Source organism: Sitodiplosis mosellana, unplaced genomic scaffold (genome assembly GCF_009176505.1).
Source record: "Sitodiplosis mosellana isolate CC-2019 unplaced genomic scaffold, AAFC_SMos_1.0 Smas_scaffold_3, whole genome shotgun sequence".
Classification (NCBI taxonomy): domain Eukaryota; kingdom Metazoa; phylum Arthropoda; class Insecta; order Diptera; family Cecidomyiidae; genus Sitodiplosis; species Sitodiplosis mosellana.
In genome coordinates this window covers 5,946,016-5,965,154 of record NW_022595246.1, presented here as the reverse complement: position 1 = coordinate 5,965,154, position 19,139 = coordinate 5,946,016, and the positions used below count along the sequence as shown (strand labels likewise).

The 19,139-nt window shown below is 39.8% G+C and overlaps 1 protein-coding gene across 1 annotated transcript in view; it reads left to right on the top strand.

The window, feature by feature from the left end:
- LOC129565767 (low-density lipoprotein receptor-related protein 2) overlaps positions 1 to 19,088 on the top strand; it is an 87,815-nt gene extending 68,727 nt beyond the window's left edge. The window contains exons 2-40 of the mRNA XM_055440981.1: positions 2,017 to 2,289; positions 2,913 to 2,984; positions 3,126 to 3,308; positions 3,454 to 5,688; positions 5,757 to 5,795; positions 5,866 to 5,950; positions 6,042 to 6,140; positions 6,208 to 6,234; positions 6,353 to 6,462; positions 6,525 to 6,635; positions 6,724 to 6,855; positions 6,967 to 7,083; positions 7,179 to 11,186; positions 11,294 to 11,722; positions 11,842 to 11,856; positions 11,943 to 12,176; positions 12,268 to 12,399; positions 12,470 to 12,598; positions 12,672 to 12,713; positions 12,804 to 12,913; positions 13,045 to 13,146; positions 13,263 to 13,293; positions 13,539 to 13,658; positions 13,786 to 14,044; positions 14,137 to 15,351; positions 15,448 to 15,470; positions 15,546 to 15,647; positions 15,892 to 15,978; positions 16,245 to 16,295; positions 16,374 to 16,409; positions 16,547 to 16,668; positions 16,747 to 16,844; positions 16,913 to 16,938; positions 17,023 to 17,151; positions 17,240 to 17,354; positions 17,447 to 17,571; positions 17,703 to 17,828; positions 17,987 to 18,973; positions 19,084 to 19,088. Coding sequence (XP_055296956.1) covers positions 2,017 to 2,289; positions 2,913 to 2,984; positions 3,126 to 3,308; positions 3,454 to 5,688; positions 5,757 to 5,795; positions 5,866 to 5,950; positions 6,042 to 6,140; positions 6,208 to 6,234; positions 6,353 to 6,462; positions 6,525 to 6,635; positions 6,724 to 6,855; positions 6,967 to 7,083; positions 7,179 to 11,186; positions 11,294 to 11,722; positions 11,842 to 11,856; positions 11,943 to 12,176; positions 12,268 to 12,399; positions 12,470 to 12,598; positions 12,672 to 12,713; positions 12,804 to 12,913; positions 13,045 to 13,146; positions 13,263 to 13,293; positions 13,539 to 13,658; positions 13,786 to 14,044; positions 14,137 to 15,351; positions 15,448 to 15,470; positions 15,546 to 15,647; positions 15,892 to 15,978; positions 16,245 to 16,295; positions 16,374 to 16,409; positions 16,547 to 16,668; positions 16,747 to 16,844; positions 16,913 to 16,938; positions 17,023 to 17,151; positions 17,240 to 17,354; positions 17,447 to 17,571; positions 17,703 to 17,828; positions 17,987 to 18,973; positions 19,084 to 19,088 — 12,341 coding nt within the window. The remainder of the gene's footprint in view (positions 1 to 2,016; positions 2,290 to 2,912; positions 2,985 to 3,125; positions 3,309 to 3,453; positions 5,689 to 5,756; positions 5,796 to 5,865; positions 5,951 to 6,041; positions 6,141 to 6,207; positions 6,235 to 6,352; positions 6,463 to 6,524; positions 6,636 to 6,723; positions 6,856 to 6,966; positions 7,084 to 7,178; positions 11,187 to 11,293; positions 11,723 to 11,841; positions 11,857 to 11,942; positions 12,177 to 12,267; positions 12,400 to 12,469; positions 12,599 to 12,671; positions 12,714 to 12,803; positions 12,914 to 13,044; positions 13,147 to 13,262; positions 13,294 to 13,538; positions 13,659 to 13,785; positions 14,045 to 14,136; positions 15,352 to 15,447; positions 15,471 to 15,545; positions 15,648 to 15,891; positions 15,979 to 16,244; positions 16,296 to 16,373; positions 16,410 to 16,546; positions 16,669 to 16,746; positions 16,845 to 16,912; positions 16,939 to 17,022; positions 17,152 to 17,239; positions 17,355 to 17,446; positions 17,572 to 17,702; positions 17,829 to 17,986; positions 18,974 to 19,083) is intronic.
- The last annotated feature ends 51 nt before the right edge of the window (positions 19,089 to 19,139 follow it).

The following is a 19,139-nucleotide window of genomic DNA, read 5'->3' as shown; positions in this document are numbered from 1 at the left end:
CCCCCGGTTTAATTTAGTCAAATCAAAACTTTTGTCGATGTGACATTTCTACGGAGACCAAAACTGTACGATATTGATGTGCAACGAAATGAATTCCAATGAAATGCATTATTGAATGGTCAAACAATTTGCTACTGCTGTTGCTGCTCTTGTGTGTTGGTTTGGAAATGCAACGAGGTGCTCAAAAGCATGTCATAAAACTTTAAATTTGTTTCGTTTGCTGGTGTACATGTTGAGCTGGTTGTGTGTGTGTGTGTGTGTGGCCAGGGAGAATTGTGAAAACTAGGTCTCTGAAAACTTTGCATCGACCAAATCAAATTCGTTTAAATTCTGCCTTCAACCGAATGTATTGTATTGCAAACTTCTTGAATTGAAGCGAAAGTTGGTGGAAGAGTTTCGTTATTATTATGTGTTGTTGTGCTTTTTTTGTTTCAGTTTCCGAGCATTCGGACAGTAAGCTTTGGCTAAACGAATAAACTGTTTGCAATGTGTAATTTGTTTGTGTGTGCTTCTGCGTTTTTCAGAGACGTATTTGCATTGTCATTTTTTCTACCTTCCCCCCTCTCCTGCTCAATTGTCATAAAGCCATTTGCATAGAGTCAAAACCCAAGCGTATTCGGACGAAAAGCATGTAATTAACTAAATCGGATGAAATGTTGTTTGCATTTCGAAGTAAATAAACAGAAAATAACCTCGGCCACCATTTATTCATCTATGATGAAAAAAAAAGTTTAGATGGCCAATTTTTGCTACACAAAGGGAGAGAGAATACGGTAGAAAGGTGTAACGCTAAAATGTATGATACTTAAAGCATGGACAGCAACAAAACATTCTCGTGGTAGCAATATTAAATGCGATTCTAACCTAAACAAATTGTTTGGTCATCACATAAAAGCAAAAATATGACTCCTCGGGCTATACATTGTTGGGACAGAGTAAAACGCAAAAATGAAAAATGCTCTAAACAACGGAAAAGTTTTGGTTTTTTTCCCAAGTGAAAATGTAAAGTACAGCTATTTAATTCAAATTGAATTGTAAATAGCAACAAGCTAGAGAAATTCCAATCTCTATTGTTTGATATGTTCTTTTTTTTGTCTACTCTTGTTCTTTCCGGAAGTGCACATAAATTCAAGCAATAGAAGCTTGTATTAATTAGATTACATTGTAATGCTTTCGAAGCAATGGAATACTTTCTATTAAATATGTATGTACGTGTTTGGGATGTCATTCGGGTTTCTGAAGAAATGCGAATGTTGCAAAGCAATACAATGAAATGAATCATCATTACTTTTGGGGGTTGTTGGTTAAATTTTCAACTTGCCGAAATGCCGTCGTTCGACATTTGACCCAATCTTAGCAAATTCATGCTATTAGCATGAATGAATATCTGCTGAACTTCTCGCTCTATTTTGCATTCGATTTTTCACTCGACCAAACGATAAACTTTACTCCATCGTGTCTATTAATGGAATTGACGAGAACATGAGCAGCCAGAGTTCATGCAATGTTACCACATTGGATTGCATGTTGCATCGAAATCAGTGCCACATGAAATTTATCTCCAGCATCAAATTACAATGATTGTATATAGCCGTGCATGTGGTGGTGAAATGAAAATCTAAGAATTTCATACAAACTTCACATTCAAAAATTAGTTTTACAGTTAGTAAAGTTTAAGAAGTTGGCATCACACGACTGATACCTGCCGAAGCTGAACCTGGAGAAACAATGAGTTTGTGTTAAAAATTTCATAAAAACAATTGAATTAGAATGTACTCACTTGAAGGGGAAGCAGAACGAGAGGCACACGTGTGCAAGGGGGGGGGGGGTATTCCGGTTTTACCCCCCCTAGGATTCCAAAATGTGGACCCCCCCAAGCGATTTGGAAAATTTTACACACGTTTATTGCTCTTCACAACTAGAATATTCGATGAATACCATGAAAGTTAGAATGTTGCACATATAGATTGGAATATATTAACCATGGATTTCTCTGGGATTTTCTGCTATTTTCAGCATATCGAAACTGTCAAACGGATGACATCCATTGCGGTTTACCCAATTCGACGTCAAGTAAAAATGGTTATTCGGCCGATCCATGTGTGCCAAAAGAGAAGAAATGCGATGGGTATTTAGATTGCCGAACGGGTCACGATGAAGACGGCTGCACCGGCGCAAAATGTCGCTTGGATCAATTCCGTTGTGCCAACGGACAAAAATGTATCGATAATGTACGGAAATGTGACCACAAATCGGATTGCGACGATAACAGCGATGAACAGGGTTGCAGTGAGTACAAATTTTTATTTTGTTATTTACATACTCTATCTTTAAGTATATGGAGAACATTCTTGAGTTTATTATATTTGCATCCAGAATGCACAATTTCAAATTTCATCAAAATACCACCAATAAAATCGTTATGGCAAATGCAAATGAACAAGAAAGCGATAAAAATGCAAACAATGAAAACGCGCAAAATTGAAACATTTTTAATGCTCTCTCTCTCTCTCTTCCTCCGTTCACATTTCATTTTGTTCTGCTCTTTTCATTTCATTTACGGGGGATTTGATGATGACATAATCCGTGTTTTAACGTTTTTATCACTTTCTATTCAATTAAGTTTCAACGCTCATTTCACCATGTATGAACTTTTACGGCATCGCTTTATTTTTTCCCCTCAAACATTGTGTCATGTTTTATTAGTATTTTCGTAAATTGTTGCTGACCAAAAAAATAAATCTCCATATACTTTAATTTTACTGCATGTTCACTGAACTGTCGGTGACATTCATTGCTTTTTAATGTGAATCTCGTAAATTTATTCATTGCATTCAACCGAGAGCTTAACCAACTTTTTGTTTTTACTGACGAATTTTCATGTTGTCTTTTCGCTTACAACCTTTTTTCAGACTTCCCTGCCTGCCACGCCGGACAATTTCGTTGTCAAAATGCATTGTGCATCCCGGCTACGTTCCACTGTGGTAAGTTTAAGTCAATATTTCCGTGTGATTGCATTCAGAATGAAAATGAACATACTCACGGATAAATGATTAATGTAAAAACCTTTTAAATTGCTGATTTTTATTCATTTATTTTCCGTTTGCATTGTTGCATTTTTCAAGATGGCTATCACGACTGTCAGGATGAATCAGATGAAGCAAACTGTACAGCAATTGCATGTCCCGATAACAAGTTCCTGTGTCCACGCGGTGGCCCGAACGGTACACCGAAATGCATCGCTAAAGTGCAGCTTTGTGATGGCAAACGGGACTGCGAAGACGGTAGCGACGAAGAAACAGCTTGTTGTAAGTTATTTCCCACAATGGCATTCTCTCGTTTATATCCCACTCAAAAATTCGTTTGAACATTTCTTATTAAAATGCATGAAATTTTATGAACAACAACGTAAGCTTTCGAAGTATTCACATTAATTTGATTTCCATTTTGCAGCCACAAATGCTTGTCCATCGTTGAATTGTGAACACAAATGCGGTCCATCGTTGACGGGAGGTGTTTGCTTCTGTCCAACTGGTCGATCGCTAGCGAGTGACAATCGGTCATGTACGGACTTGGATGAATGTGCTGAATGGGGCCATTGTGATCAGCTTTGTGCGAATACAGACGGTTCATACACATGCTCTTGTGCGGCTGGCTACACACTTATCGACAAATCACGATGCGGTGCACCGAATTCGGCTGGTTTAGAATTGATTTTTGCACATGACAATGCTGTCATTCGGATGTCACACCATGGACAAGATGCACGAAATATTGTGAATGCAACGGGTGCCAGTGGCGTTGCTTACCACAGTTCGAGAAATTTGCTGTTCTGGTCGGATACGAAAACACGAAAAGTTCAATCGATGCCATTGAATGAAGGCGGTTTTGGTGGTACAGATCTTTCGTTGCCTGGTACATGGGCACCGATTGCATTGGCCGTTGATTGGATCGGTGACAAGCTTTATGTAGCCGATTTTATCGGGCAAAAAGTCGATGTGTTTGAATTGGATAATAAATGGCATGCCGTTGTGTTGGGCTCAAATTTAACCAGTCCAGCCGATTTAGCACTGGATCCAACATCCGGTTTAATGTTCGTTGCCGATGGCGGTCAAGTTTTGCGAGCTCATATGGATGGAACACATGCAAGAGCTGTAGTTTCTGAAGCGGCTTACAAAGCGAGTGGCGTTGCCGTTGATATCATTGCGAAGCGTGTGTATTGGTGTGATTCACTTTTGGATTACATTGAAACCGTTGACTACGATGGCGGTCATCGTGTGATGATCTTAAGAGGACAAAATGTGCCGAGCCCAAGTCGATTGGCACTGTTTGAAAATCGCGTTTTTTGGACGGATGCAACAAAACAAGGCATTATGTCAGTCGACAAATTCGAGGGAACATCAAGCATTCAATCGATTTTCAAGTCGAAAGATATTCGTGAACCAAAGGCAATTGTTTCAGTGCATCCATTCCTGCAGCCAAAAGTATCGAATCCATGTGGAAACAACAACGGTGGCTGTCAACACATGTGCATTGTGACAGCGGTAAAAGGAGCACCAACGGGTTTGGGCTATCGATGTGCTTGTCACACCGGCTTCCAATTAACCGAAGATTTGCGAAATTGTAATTTAGTCGGTGAATTCTTAATGTATAGCCAGCAGCGTTTTATCAAGGGAAAAGTATTGGAACCAGTTATTGAAGGTTTTAGCGATGCAATTTTACCGGTTGTATCACGACGGGCTCGATTTGTTGGCCTTGATTTTGATGCACGCGATCAACATATCTACTATTCCGATGTATTGCAAGATGTCATTTATCGAGTGCATCGCAATGGAACTGGCCGTGAAATTGTGCTGGCCAGTCAAAATGAAGGCGTCGAAGGATTGGCAGTCGATTGGGCTTCAAAGAATTTGTATTATATTGACAGTCGCAAAGGTACATTGAATGTACTCTCAACACGAAATGTGACACATCGTCGTACATTATTGAAGAATTTGAAACGGCCACGTGCTATTGTGGTGCATCCAAACAAAGGATATATTTTCTTCTCCGAATGGGATCGACCGGCCAACATTACTCGAGCCAATTCCGATGGATCGGGCATTTTAGTGTTCAAAAATGTAACATTGGGATGGCCAAATGGTTTATCGATTGATTTCAAAGAAGATCGAGTTTATTGGTGCGATGCTTTACTTGATCACGTACAACACGCAAATCTTGACGGTTCTGATATTAGAACAGTTAATTCACGACTGATACGACATCCGTTCTCAATTGTTATACACGAAGAATGGATGTATATCACGGATTGGCGACTAGACGCCATCGTTCGGTTGCATAAATTGACGGGTGAACAAGAGGAAATTATGGTACGTGAACCACAGACAAATCGTCTTTATGGCGTTAAAGTGTACAGCTATTCAGTGCAACAAGTCGAAGCAACACAACCGTGTGCAATTAATAACGGCGGTTGTGAAAAGATTTGTTTCGCTGTGCCGGTGAATGGATCACATTTGCTTTCGGTGAAATGTGCATGCCCGTACGGTGAACGAATCAATGATGATGGCCAAACGTGTGTTTCCGACCCCAATGCCGAGCCACCAGTGCTTGCCTGTCCAAATTCATGGGATTTCACATGCAACAACCAACGGTGCATACCTAAATCATGGCTTTGCGATGGAGATGATGGTAAACGAATTTCATATTTTGAATGGTAATCGATTCTAACCCAATCTTTTTTTGTTACTTCTTTTCAGATTGTCTCGATAATTCAGACGAAGAACACAACTGTACAAGTAAGAACTTGGTGCAAAATTGAAAAACATCATTTACTAATTTGATTTTTATTTTGTTGCATTTTTCCAGAACCAACTTGTGGATCAAATGAATTCCAATGCAAATCGGGTCGCTGTATTCCATTGAGTTTCCGTTGCGATCAAGAAAATGATTGGTAAATATCCGACTAATTTTAGAGTCATGAATTGGCAAATCCGTTTAAATCATGAGTTTGTAAAACAAAAAATTGTTTCGAAACATTTTAGCGGCGATCATTCTGATGAGTTTGAGTGCGGAAATGTGACATGTGCTTCTTCACAATTCGCTTGTGCAAATGGACGCTGTATTCCAAATATGTGGAAATGGTATGTGGAAATAAACTTCAATGAAGGCTGACTGTTTTTAATCTATTTATTCCATTTCTTTTTGCAGTGACTCCGAAAATGATTGCGGTGACAGGTATGTTTCTATTTATTTCAATAGAGTTTCTTTCTTTTCATCCTTTATTTGAGGGAAAAATCGCCAAAATAAAACGATGACAATAATAAAATATACATTTTCAATCTCCGAATTTCAGCTCTGATGAAGGTGATTTCTGTGCAGAAAAAACGTGTGCTTACTTCCAATTCACTTGCCCGAGAACTGGCCATTGTATACCACAGTCTTGGGTTTGTGATGGAGATGACGGTGAGAAAGATTTGTTTGGAATTTTATTCGAACAAAATTCTAAGTTACGTTCTATTTTACAGATTGCTTCGATAAACAAGATGAAAAAGATTGCCCACCAATATCCTGCTTAGCAAATCAGTTCAAGTGTGCGGATCTCAGGCAGTGTGTAGAAGAATCATATAAATGCGATGGTAATATTATTTATTTTCCTTAACTTGTTCAACATTTTGATAATTCCAAGCCGAATAAAAAATACTAATGCACATTTAATCACTACAGGCATTCCTGATTGTAACGATGGAAGTGATGAATTGGGCTGCCCATCGATGGGACCGAATCAATGTAATCAAGAGAAACACTTCCGATGCAAATCATCCGGCATTTGTATACCAATTTCATGGCATTGTGATGGTGAGCCTTTCGCTTTTCTTTTCTTTCGAGCAAACCTTTTTCATTCAGAAAAAACACCAAAACATTATTTTGAAAAATTCTCAACAAATTGAATTCCTTTTCTTTATGTAGGCTCAAATGACTGTGACGATCATTCCGATGAAGAGGAATGTGGTACAATCTCATGCCCGACCAACTTCTACAAGTGTAACAACTCGAATTGCGTATTCAAAGCATATATTTGTGATGGTAAAGAATTATTTTTTTAATTGCCAATTGATTGAATATCATAATTTCAGGACTAAATTCAATTTATATATATTTATTTAATTTAAAAAATTCAGGCAAAGATGATTGTGGCGATAACAGCGACGAAAGCTCCGTACATGCATGCGTTCCGCCACCATTCCGTTGCCCAACTGGTCAATGGCGATGCCCGAATGTGACTGGCAGATGTGTAAATATGACATCGGTTTGTGATGGCATTTTCGATTGTCCAAATGGTGCTGACGAAGGTCCAGGATGTGATTTGGCCGAGTGTCAACATCAATCCGGTTTGTGCTCAAACGGTTGTCAGAAAACACCAAATGGAGCTCTGTGCATTTGTCCACCGGGCGAAGAGCTGAGCATCGATGGATTCACTTGCAAAGATTTGAATGAATGTGATCCGCCCGGCTTATGTTCACAGACCTGTACAAACACCAAAGGATCATACTTCTGTTCGTGTGTCGAAGGCTACATTTTGGAACCAAATAAACACTCATGCAAAGCAGTGAATCACACAGCCGCATTCTTGATAATTTCGAATCGTCATTCGATTTTGGTGGCCGATTTGAAAGAGCAAGGTTTGGAACGTGTGCCGATTATCGTTGAAAATGTTGTGGCAACTGCATCGAATATGCGAAGTGGAACGATTTTCTGGAGTGATATGAAATTGAAGAAGATCTCACGTTTGGATCGTGGCATGGAACCAATTGACATCATAACCACCGGTTTGGATTTGGTTGAAGGTTTGGCATACGATTGGATTGGCAAGAATTTGTACTGGTTGGACAGTAAATTGAATACGATTGAAGTGTGCGGTGAAATGGGTGAAAATCGTTTGGTACTCGTACGAGAGAATATCACACAACCGCGTGGTATGTGCTTAGATCCAGCACCAGGCACTCGATGGATCTTCTGGACGGATTGGGGAGAAAATCCACGCATCGAACGAATCGGTATGGATGGAACAATGCGACAAACAATTATCAACACAAAAATCTATTGGCCAAACGGTTTGACGCTTGATACATCAACAAAACGAGTCTACTTCGCCGATTCAAAGCTTGATTTCATCGATTTTTGTTATTACAACGGAACTGGACGACAACAAGTATTAGCATCCAGCCATTATTTACTGCATCCGCATTCGTTATCCCTATTTGAAGACACTTTATACTGGACCGATCGTCAATTGAACCGAGTTTTATCAGCGCACAAATTCAAAGGTGACAATCAAACCGTTGTATCACATTTGATCTCACAACCGCTTTCGATCCATGTGCATCATCCTTCGTTGCAACCAATTTTGCCGAATCCATGTGAAAATGCGCACTGCCAACACATGTGCCTTTTGAGTCCAAGCTCCAAGTCGGGCTACACATGCAAGTGCAAACCGGGCTATCGCCTGTTGGAATCAGATGGACGATGCATACAAGAGGAGAACTCATATCTAATGGTATTGAAGAGCAACCAAATTGTCGACGTTCCATTGAATGGAGGCGATGCAAGAGCCGGCGCTTTGACACCAGTCGTTGGCATTGACGGTGGTATTGTAGTCGATTTCGATCGCAAAGGTGAAACACTTTATTGGGTGCAGAGCAAAGGTGGCGAACAAGACGATGAAAATTGCACAATTTATGCCACACCATACGGTGGTGGAAATAAGACTGATTTTCTTGGAGACTCTGGCATTGTTGGTGCTCCATATGTCATTGCCTTCGAATGGTTGGGACGCAATTTGATCATTGGTAATCGCATCGCTAGCCAAATTGAAATCATCCGAGTTGATGGCAAAGTGAAACATCGGGCTATTCTTCTGGCAAACAATGGCAACAAAACATCAGTTGGACGACCGAAAGCAATTGCATTAGACCCGAATGACGGTAAAATGTATTGGATCGACGATGGTGGTTCGGGAGTTCCATCGAAAGTGGCTCGTGCCAATATGGATGGTTCGAATCCAATAATTTTAGTGGAAAATGTTGATCGACCAGAATCGATTGCTATCGATACCGATCGAAAGATCGTTTACTATAGCACACAAAACCCAGCGACAGTTATGGCAGTGAATATCGATGGATCGGGTAAACGTGTTTTGCTCGAGGAAAAAGACAACATTGCACGGCCGAAAAGTTTGGGCGTTTTGGAATCAAGACTTTACTTCCTCGATCCAGTGTACGAGAAAATTGTACGCGTTGATTTGCCAAACGGTGAAAATGCTAAGATTATCGTTGACAATGAATCGGATTTGAAGGGAATGACCATTTTCAAGAAGCGATCCACAATGTTGCATCCATGCCAATCGAATAACGGCGGTTGCGAACACATTTGTGTACCACAAGAAGGCAGCTTGAAGACATGTATCTGTGGTACTGGCTATCGCAAAGAAGAGGAGATGTCCTGTGTGTCATACAAAACATTTGCTGTTGTATCACAATTGGATGTTACACGTGGTTACAGTTTGAAGGACAGTGCCGAAGCAATGCAACCCATTGCTGGTGCTGGCCATCACATTTTGCATGTTGATGTTATTTATCGTGACTCATGGATCTATTGGGCCGAATACAACCGAGGACACTGGAACGGAATCTTTCGAATTCGACCAAACGGCACCGAAATGCAACACATTATCAAAGATGGCATTGGCAGTAATGGAATTCGAGGCTTAACCATTGATTGGATCGCTGGCAATTTATATTTCACCAATGTGTTCCCGCATGAAAACTACGTCGAAGTTTGCTGGGCTGACGGTTCAAACCGTAAAGTAATTGTAAAGACAACGAGCGATGCACCACGTGAATTGGCTGTGAATCCGATTAAACGGCTTTTGTATTGGATTGACTACGGCCAGTATCCACGTATCGGAAAAGCTTATTTGGACGGTTCAAACTGGACACCAATTGTTACATCGGGCATTTCAAATCCACGCGATTTAACCGTTGATATGCTAACACATGATGTGTACTGGGTCGATTCAAAATTGGATATGATTCAAAAGATTTCGTACACGGGTGGAAATCGACAAATTATTCGAGGAAATTTGCCAAATCCAATGGGTATTGCCGTTCATTTGGGCGATGTTTACTGGGTCGATCGTAATTTGCAAGCCGTTTTCAAAGCATCAAAACTCATCGGAAACACAACCCTTCCGACAAAGGTGCGAACCAATTTAGAGAAATTGCGTGACATTGCCATTTATGATATCAACAATCAGCCAACCGATGAAAATAATCCATGCTTGCGTTATGGAAACGGTGGTTGTGATCAATTGTGTTTCAGTTTCCCGCCAGAGGCTCAAACTCAATCGGGTTCATTGTCACGGCCAAACTTCCGTTGTGATTGCTCAACTGGTGTTTTAGCACCAGATAGTCGTAGATGTGATATAGTTGATGAGTACCTTGTGTTTGCCACACGCACTGAAATTCGAGCCATTAATTTAGATCCACGTTCTACAAATGTTCCATTTAAACCGGTCAGCAATTTAACAAATGTTGTTGGCATCGATTTCGATTATGCAGACAATAAATTATTCTTTACACAAATCCGTCCATGGGCAAAGATTGCCTATGCAAATGCACAACAACCGTCTGTCAGTAATGTCGTACCAGTTATTAGCAAGGGAATTAACCCAGAAGGAATTGCCTACGATTGGACACAAAAGAAAGTATACTGGACCGATAGTTCCAATAATTCCATTTATGCAATGAATTTGGATGGCAGTGAATTGGTGATGATTGCACGCGTCGAACGACCACGTGCTATCGTCTTGGATCCATGCAACGGTACATTGTTCTTTACCGATTGGGGACGATTCGGTACCAGCGGAAAAATTTTCAAAACAACAATGGCCGGATCATTGAAACGAGCCATTATCGACCGGGATTTGTCACAACCGAGCGGCCTAACTATTGACTATGATGAACGCATGTTGTACTGGACCGATGCCGTACGCGAGAAAATCGAACGATCACAATTGGATGGAAAGGGCAGAGAAGTTTTGGTAGCTGCTACCATTTATCCATTTGCAATTACCGTGTTCAGAAATTACATTTATTGGACCGATTTGCAGTTGCGAGGCGTTTATCGAGGTATGTATGGAATAAACCATAAAATTGGTTATTCTACTGTTTGCTTCAGTTTTATTATTTTGTGTTCATAATATTCACACATCATTTTTATATTTTTATCAAATTAGCCGAAAAACACACTGGTGCTAACATGATCGAAATGGTGAAACGACTCGATGACTCGCCACGTGATATTCAGGTTTACAGTATGTCACGACAGAAATGCCAGGCAAATCCATGCTCACAGAACAATGGCGGATGCACACACAGTTGTCATCCTGGATTGAACGGCAAAGCCGAATGTAGATGTGACGAAAACTCAAAATTGGTCAACGAAGGGCGCATGTGTGTATCGAAGAATCATACTTGTGACGAGAGCCGATTCTTGTGCAAAAATGGAAAATGCATTTCGAGAATGTGGGCTTGTGACGGAGATGATGATTGTTCTGATGGATCTGACGAAGACAAGAATTACTGCACATTCCATTCATGTTCACCGAATGAATTCCGATGCAACAACGGCCGATGCATCTTCAAATCATGGCAGTGCGATCACGGTAAGTAGTCCATAGTCATACAATGGGATTGGATAAAACAACAAAGAAAACTGAATCTTTTTAGAATGCAAATTGTAAGCAACAAATACTAATTTAATTTTTCTCTTTTTTATCTACAGAAAATGACTGCAAAGGTCAGTTGAAGGGTTGAACTACCCGTTTGATTCATCAATTAACAAAAAAAAAATATGAAAATAACTCATTTTGCTTTGCTTTGTAGATGGTTCCGATGAAGAAGGCTGTACATATCCACCATGTGTTGATGGTGAATTCACTTGTCTCAACGGCAGATGTATCCCACAATCGCAAGTTTGCAACGGTGTCAATGACTGCAAAGACAATGCAACATCCGATGAAACACACGAACGTTGTCCACAGAATACAACTTGCCCGGCAAATCACCTCAAATGCGAGAAAACCAACATTTGCGTCGAACCATACTGGCTTTGTGATGGTAAAAATATATTTCTTCATTTGAATTTAAAAAAAAGAAGATAAGACTGAATTGATTGAAAAACGAATGTATTATCGTTCGTTATCATTAGGTGATAATGACTGCGGTGACAATTCCGACGAAGATCCACTTCATTGCGCTCAAAGAACCTGCCCACAGAACAGCTTCAGATGTCCAAATCACAGATGCATTCCGGCCACTTGGTATTGTGATGGAGACGATGGTGAGTGTCCTTAAGATAGTTATAAGCTTGAAATTTGTTATTGATTGAGGAAATTATTGAATTCGTATAGATTGTGGAGATTCAGCTGATGAACCACCAGAGTACTGTGAATCAGAAGGTCGAACATGCTTCGGTGATTTGTTCACTTGCGACAATGGTAATTGTATACCGCGAATTTACATTTGTGATGGTGATAATGGTAAGCATAAAACTTGACAAAATTCAATTGAACATTCGTCTAAGGATTTAAATAACGTATTATCCATTTTTAGATTGTTTGGATAACAGCGATGAAGACGATCGACATCAATGCAGTAAGTTTCGACATCAATTTAATTTAGAAAAAATGTTACTTTAACATGTCCAATGTTATCTAAAATGATTTTTTCCACTCAATTTCACAGACAATAGAAAGTGTGACGAAGAAACTGAATTCACCTGTGATGAGAACAAATCCTGGGGACGATCTCAATGTATTCCCAAAAAATGGATTTGCGATGGCGACCCTGATTGCGTATGTTCCTATAATTTTTTTTTATTGTATACCATTTGACTCATCGTTTTCTTCATTAAAAATTTCCTCATGCAAGCATCCAAAAATGATTATTCGCTCTAATTAATTCGGTTCTTTCATTTGACTTTTAGGTTGATGGCGCAGATGAAAATATTACGCTTCATCACTGTGCTACGCCACAGCCATGCGGAGAGGATATGTTCACTTGCGCTAATGGCCGTTGTATAAACAGAGTAAGTTTTGTTCATTTAATCACACAGCAATCAGGGAGTAAAAATTCCAATTCTGTGTTGTAAATGCTGCAGCATTGCAAATATACAATGATAATGGTTATTTTCTTTTTTTCCAGGGATGGCTGTGTGACTATGATAATGACTGCGGTGAGTTATACTCCTTTAATTGAAATTTAACGTTTTTCAACTTTTCTGTACGGATTTTGAACTTTTCACTCCCGTGACTGACATGATATATTATAAATACACAGAAAAGTACAAATCTCCATACGAATATCATTGAAAAACGTCAAATTCCAGTAAATGGTTGGAATTAACCACATTAATTTTATCCTCTTTGAAATTTATACATAAATGAAAATAAATTATTTTGTGCAAATGAATTGCAACAGGTGATGGAAGTGACGAAGCCAAGTTCTGTAATTCGCAATATAAAACATGTTCGCCTCAGGAATTCACATGCCAAAACTTCAAATGTATTCGTTCGCAGTATCGATGTGATGGAGAAGATGGTAATTATTCGCTTTTGAATTTCGGTTTCATCAGTTTTTTTAAACAATTTGACTGAATTAACAATGAAATTGTAAATATTTGCCAGCAATTAATCATTTATAATTTAAAATATTTGTTCAATTCCAGATTGTGGCGATCGAAGTGATGAAGTGGGCTGTACGAAGAAAGAAAACAGCACTTGTGCAACGGGCCAATTCACTTGCAACAATGGTCAATGCATCGATTATCAACTGGTATGCAACAAAGTTGCCGATTGTTCAGATGAATCGGACGAGCCACTTCATTGCAACGTTGACGAGTGTGCTAAGGTGGAAATTCATCAATGCGGACACAAATGCGTTGATACACTCACTGGCTACTTCTGCGATTGTAATCAAGGATACAAGTGAGTTTTCCATTTTAACTTCATGTTTCGCCTCGCTTCTCCCTTCTTTTTTCCGATTCAACTAATTGCAAAATATTTTCTTAATGAAACAGATTGCTCGCCGACGGCAAAGCGTGTGCTGACATCGATGAATGTTTAGAAACACCGGGCGTATGTTCGCAGCACTGTTCCAACACACCGGGCAGTTATTACTGTAAATGCGATGAGCGATACTACGAGCGTCAAATCGATGAGCACACGTGCAAACGCAAAGATAAATCTCAACCATGGATTGTTTTCACGAACAAATACTACTTGAGAAATATGTCAGTCGACGGGCGACAAATGAATTTAGTGCACCAAGACTTGATGAATGTGGTTGCATTGGATTTCGATATCAAGGAAAATTACATGTACTTCTGTGATGTAACAGCCAAAACAATCTTCCGATCGAAAAATCTTGATCCAGCTTCGGATGAAGTACCAGTCAAAGAACCGGTTATTCGTCACGATTCGCACGGCCTCGAAGGAATTTCCATCGATTGGGTTGGACGGAAATTGTACTGGCTTGATCGACACTCGAAGAATTTGGACGTTGCCGAATTGGATGGCACCAAACGTAAGACACTGCGCAGTGGAATTGTCGATCCACGAGCCATTGTTGTGCATCCTGGAATCGGTTATTTGTACTTCACATCATGGCATTTACAAGCTTACATCGCTAAAATGGGAATGGATGGCTCGAATTTCACGAGAATTTTAACATGGGAAGATGACATTGCATGGCCAAATGCATTGACAGTTGATTTCTTCACCGATCGCATCTATTGGGCTGATGCTCATTTGGATTACATTGCATTTGCCGATTTAGAAGGTCGTCATCGACACATTGTGATGTCTGGTACCAAAGTTCCACACGTATTCGCTCTGTCGCTATTCGATGATATGCTCTATTGGACCGATTGGAACTTGAAAGCCATCATGAGAGCGAATAAATTCACCGGAAAAGATTTACAAGTGCTGAGAAATACAACACATCGACCATATGACATTCATATTCATCATCCGTTGCGACAAGTGGCATACACGAATCCATGCGGTGACACGAACGGAGGATGTTCACACTTGTGTCTGTTGGCACCACCGGCCGAATCAACTTACCTCAATATCGAAGGATACATCGAAGAAGGAGCACCAAGCTACAAATGCGCCTGTCCAAATCAATTCTACTTGGCACGTGATTCGAAAACTTGCATCGCCAACTGCACAGCTGGTCAACATCGGTGCGGAGGCGATGACGAGAAATGCATTCCTTGGTTCTGGAAATGGTATGTTGTAGCCATAGAATAGCGTCAGTAGAATGTGACTCTTTTTATGAAATTTTTCTAATTTTTTTCAATTCTATTTTCATGATCACAAAATAGTGATGGTGAACGCGACTGTAAAGGTATTTCGGAGACAATTTTTGGATAGGAAATCCAATTCGAACGAATTTTATTGAAAATTTATTTGATTCTTTTAGATGGAAGCGATGAACCAAGCTCATGCCCAGTTAGACATTGCCGAGCCGGAACATTCCAATGTGGAAACACAAATTGCACACCATCAGCAACCATTTGTGACGGTAAATGACTAATTCATTTATAAAATACTTTGTTCGTGGTTTCAAATTGCAAACAGGTGTCTAATATATTTCAATGCTTTCATTTTCGTTTCTAAAAAATCAGGTACCGATGACTGCGGTGATGGAAGGTAATATAAAATAATTTTTTGAAATTTTTGTAAATTTGATGACGTTTTTCGTTTCAAATGGAAATATCAAACTAAATACGAAAACCTCTTCCTATTTCAACTTCTCCACCCTGTAGTGATGAACAAAACTGTAACTTGCCTTGTCCCGAATCAGACTTCAAGTGCCGATCAAGTGGCCGATGCATTCTATCAAGCTGGTCGTGGTAATTATTTTACTGTTACAATATCACTTTCATGTGATTTTCCTAAACTCATTCAATTCTAATTGACATTTTTATTATTTCTCATGTCCATTGTCTTATCGTTCATTTTCGTGTGATTTCACATCAAACCTGGTCGAACCTTACATCCAAAATGCCAACTACATCGAATTGAAATGTATTCAGTGGTGAGTAAATTCAAAACCAACATTTGATATTGTGTTATTTGCGAGAGTGTGAATTAATTTAATTCTGTTAATCTTTTACAGATGGAGAGCCCGACTGTAAAGATGGTAGTGATGAAGATCCGGCTATGTGCAGTAAGTGGAAAGCTTTGAAATATATCCCCAAATATTCGAATCTTTCAGTGAATTAACCTGAATCTTATTCGATTTTAGTGAAACGAGCTTGCGATCCAGAAACTGAATTCACTTGTAAGAACGGCCGTTGTATTGCCAAGCTGTGGATGTGTGACTTTGATAATGATTGTGGTTGGTATTCTCTCTATTTCCTGATTCAATTCGGCAAGTTTTTCATCCAAAATGCTAATAAAACGCCAATTGTTCTGCAGGTGATGATTCTGATGAGCCAGCTTACATGTGTCGCCAACGAAACTGTACAACTGGATGGCAACGATGCCCGGGTCAATCAAACTATCGATGCATACCGAAGTGGCTGTTCTGCGATGGAAAGGTATGATTTTTTTTGTGTTGGTCTTTTTTTGTTACACAAAAAAAAACTGAAATCAATTAATATTTTTGAAAATCACAGGATGATTGTCGTGACAATAGCGATGAATTGCCAGAAAATTGCCCGGTCTGTAACAGCGAAACTGACTTCAAATGCTCGAACAACAGATGTATTCCAAAGTAAGTATAATAAATTCGAACTTTTTCATGAATTTCGACTAATCGTTCGATTTTAATCAATTTTGCAGACAATGGACTTGTGATTTCGCAGATGGTAAATATCTTTTTTAATGACTTTCTTCAGTTACACAAACAGTGTGTTCTAATCAAACTACCTGTATATGTTTGTTTTATCTAGATTGCGGTGATGGCAGTGATGAGACTGAAGCTCAGTGCAAAGGCAAATATCGAGAATGTTCTGAATCGGAATTCCGTTGTACCAATGGCAAGTGCATATCTTCGAGATGGCGTTGTGATCATGAAGACGGTAAATATCTCTTTTTTCAAGTGAATTTCCCCACTCTTATCAACTGTCATTGATGGATTTTTTTTCACTTATTTCTGTTTGAAAATAGACTGCGGCGATTCAAGCGACGAAATGAGTTGTGAAAACTATCAATGCAAGAATGGAACATTCCAATGTGCATCTGGACACTGTATTGCCGCTCACTTCCGTTGCGATGGCGATAGGTATGTTTTTTTTTCATTTGTAATCATATGGAAAATGCATTTCAAATTCAAAAACGACCATAAAATCATTCAATACATTTAATTTCGATTAGGGATTGTCGCGATATGAGTGACGAAGCCAATTGTCCACCAAGATTCCCAGGCGGTCGGTACTGCCCTGAATCACGATTCCAATGCAACAACCATCTTTGTGTTGCTATGTCAGATCTTTGCGACGGTAAATATCCATTTCGTTTATAAAATATCATGTTCCTTTTTTGAACTGTTTTTCCAATTTATTTCAATGACTACCCATTTAAAATAGGCCATTTCTAGTAATTATTTTAATTGAATTTTGAAATTTTCCAGGAACTGACGATTGCGGTGATGCATCCGACGAAGCGGCATCTGTTTGTTCGAACTTCAATTGCGACACATTACGTCGATTCCAATGTGATAATCATCGTTGCATTGCTCGCTATCAAATTTGTGACGGTAAATATTTAATTTTCACTTTTTTCCTCCGATAGTTTGTTTATCCACAATAAAATGTGCCTCGATTAAAATAAGTCTTCACCTTTCAATTAATTTTCTTGCCAATCTTTGCATTCAAATGCCTAACTTTCGAAATGTGCCCGTTTCATTTTTCGCAGGTGTCGACAATTGCGGCGATGGAAGTGACGAAAATAACATGACATTGTGCGCAACCAAACAGAAGCCATGCGATCAAGTCAATCAGTTCAAGTGCGCCAACAAGAAATGCATCGATCGAAAGAATGTGTGTGACTTTGCCGATGATTGTGGTGATAATTCCGATGAATTGGGCTGTCATCACACATTGCACTGTGGAGCACCTGGAGTTGATAACGGTGGCTGTGAACAACAATGCTCCAACTTGACTGATGGTGGCTACATTTGCCATTGCTTCCATGGCTACATCATAGCGGACGAGAATCGAAAGAAATGCGTTGACGTGGATGAATGTGCCACCGGAACACATACGTGCAGTCACTTGTGTAAGAATCTAAACGGAACGTACGAATGTTCATGTCGCGATGGATTCCGTGCATCGGATGGCCTATCAGGAGTTTGCCGTGCAATGAAAGAAGACATTACATTGGTGTTCTCAAATGGAGACGAGATACGAGCCTACGATCTGACAAAACAAGACGAATTCGATGTGATACAAGCGGAAAAACGAATTGAAGCTTTGGATTACAATGCTGAGACACAGATCATCTTCTGGGCTGACAGTTATGACAAGACAATCAAACGATCGTACATGGTGAATGCACAGAATGGTCAAGCCAAGATTGGATTCGCACAAGATTTGAACATGAAAGGCAATTCAAAACCAACGGCTGTGGCAGTCGATTGGGTGGCTGACAATTTGTACTGGACTGAAGTCGATCGAACTGGATCGAAACCAAGAGGTCGTGTACTTGTTGCAAAGACCGATGGCCGTTATAGAAGAGCTGTTGTAAGTGCTGGTTTGGAAGTGCCAACATCAATTGCAGTCAATCCACAATTGGGACGAATGTACTGGGCCGATGCCGGTTCAGCACCAAAGATTGAAGTTTCATGGATGGACGGTTCGAAGAGAAGACCACTGATCACAGATGCTATTCGCCATCCGGCCGGTTTGACCATTGATTACGCACAAGAGCATCAAATTTACTGGGTCGATACCAAACTGAATACAATCGAAACGATGCGACCGGATGGAACATTGCGAAACACCATTTTGAAGGGTGAAAACCTTCGGCATCCGATTTCATTGGATGTTTTCGAATCGAATGTTTACTG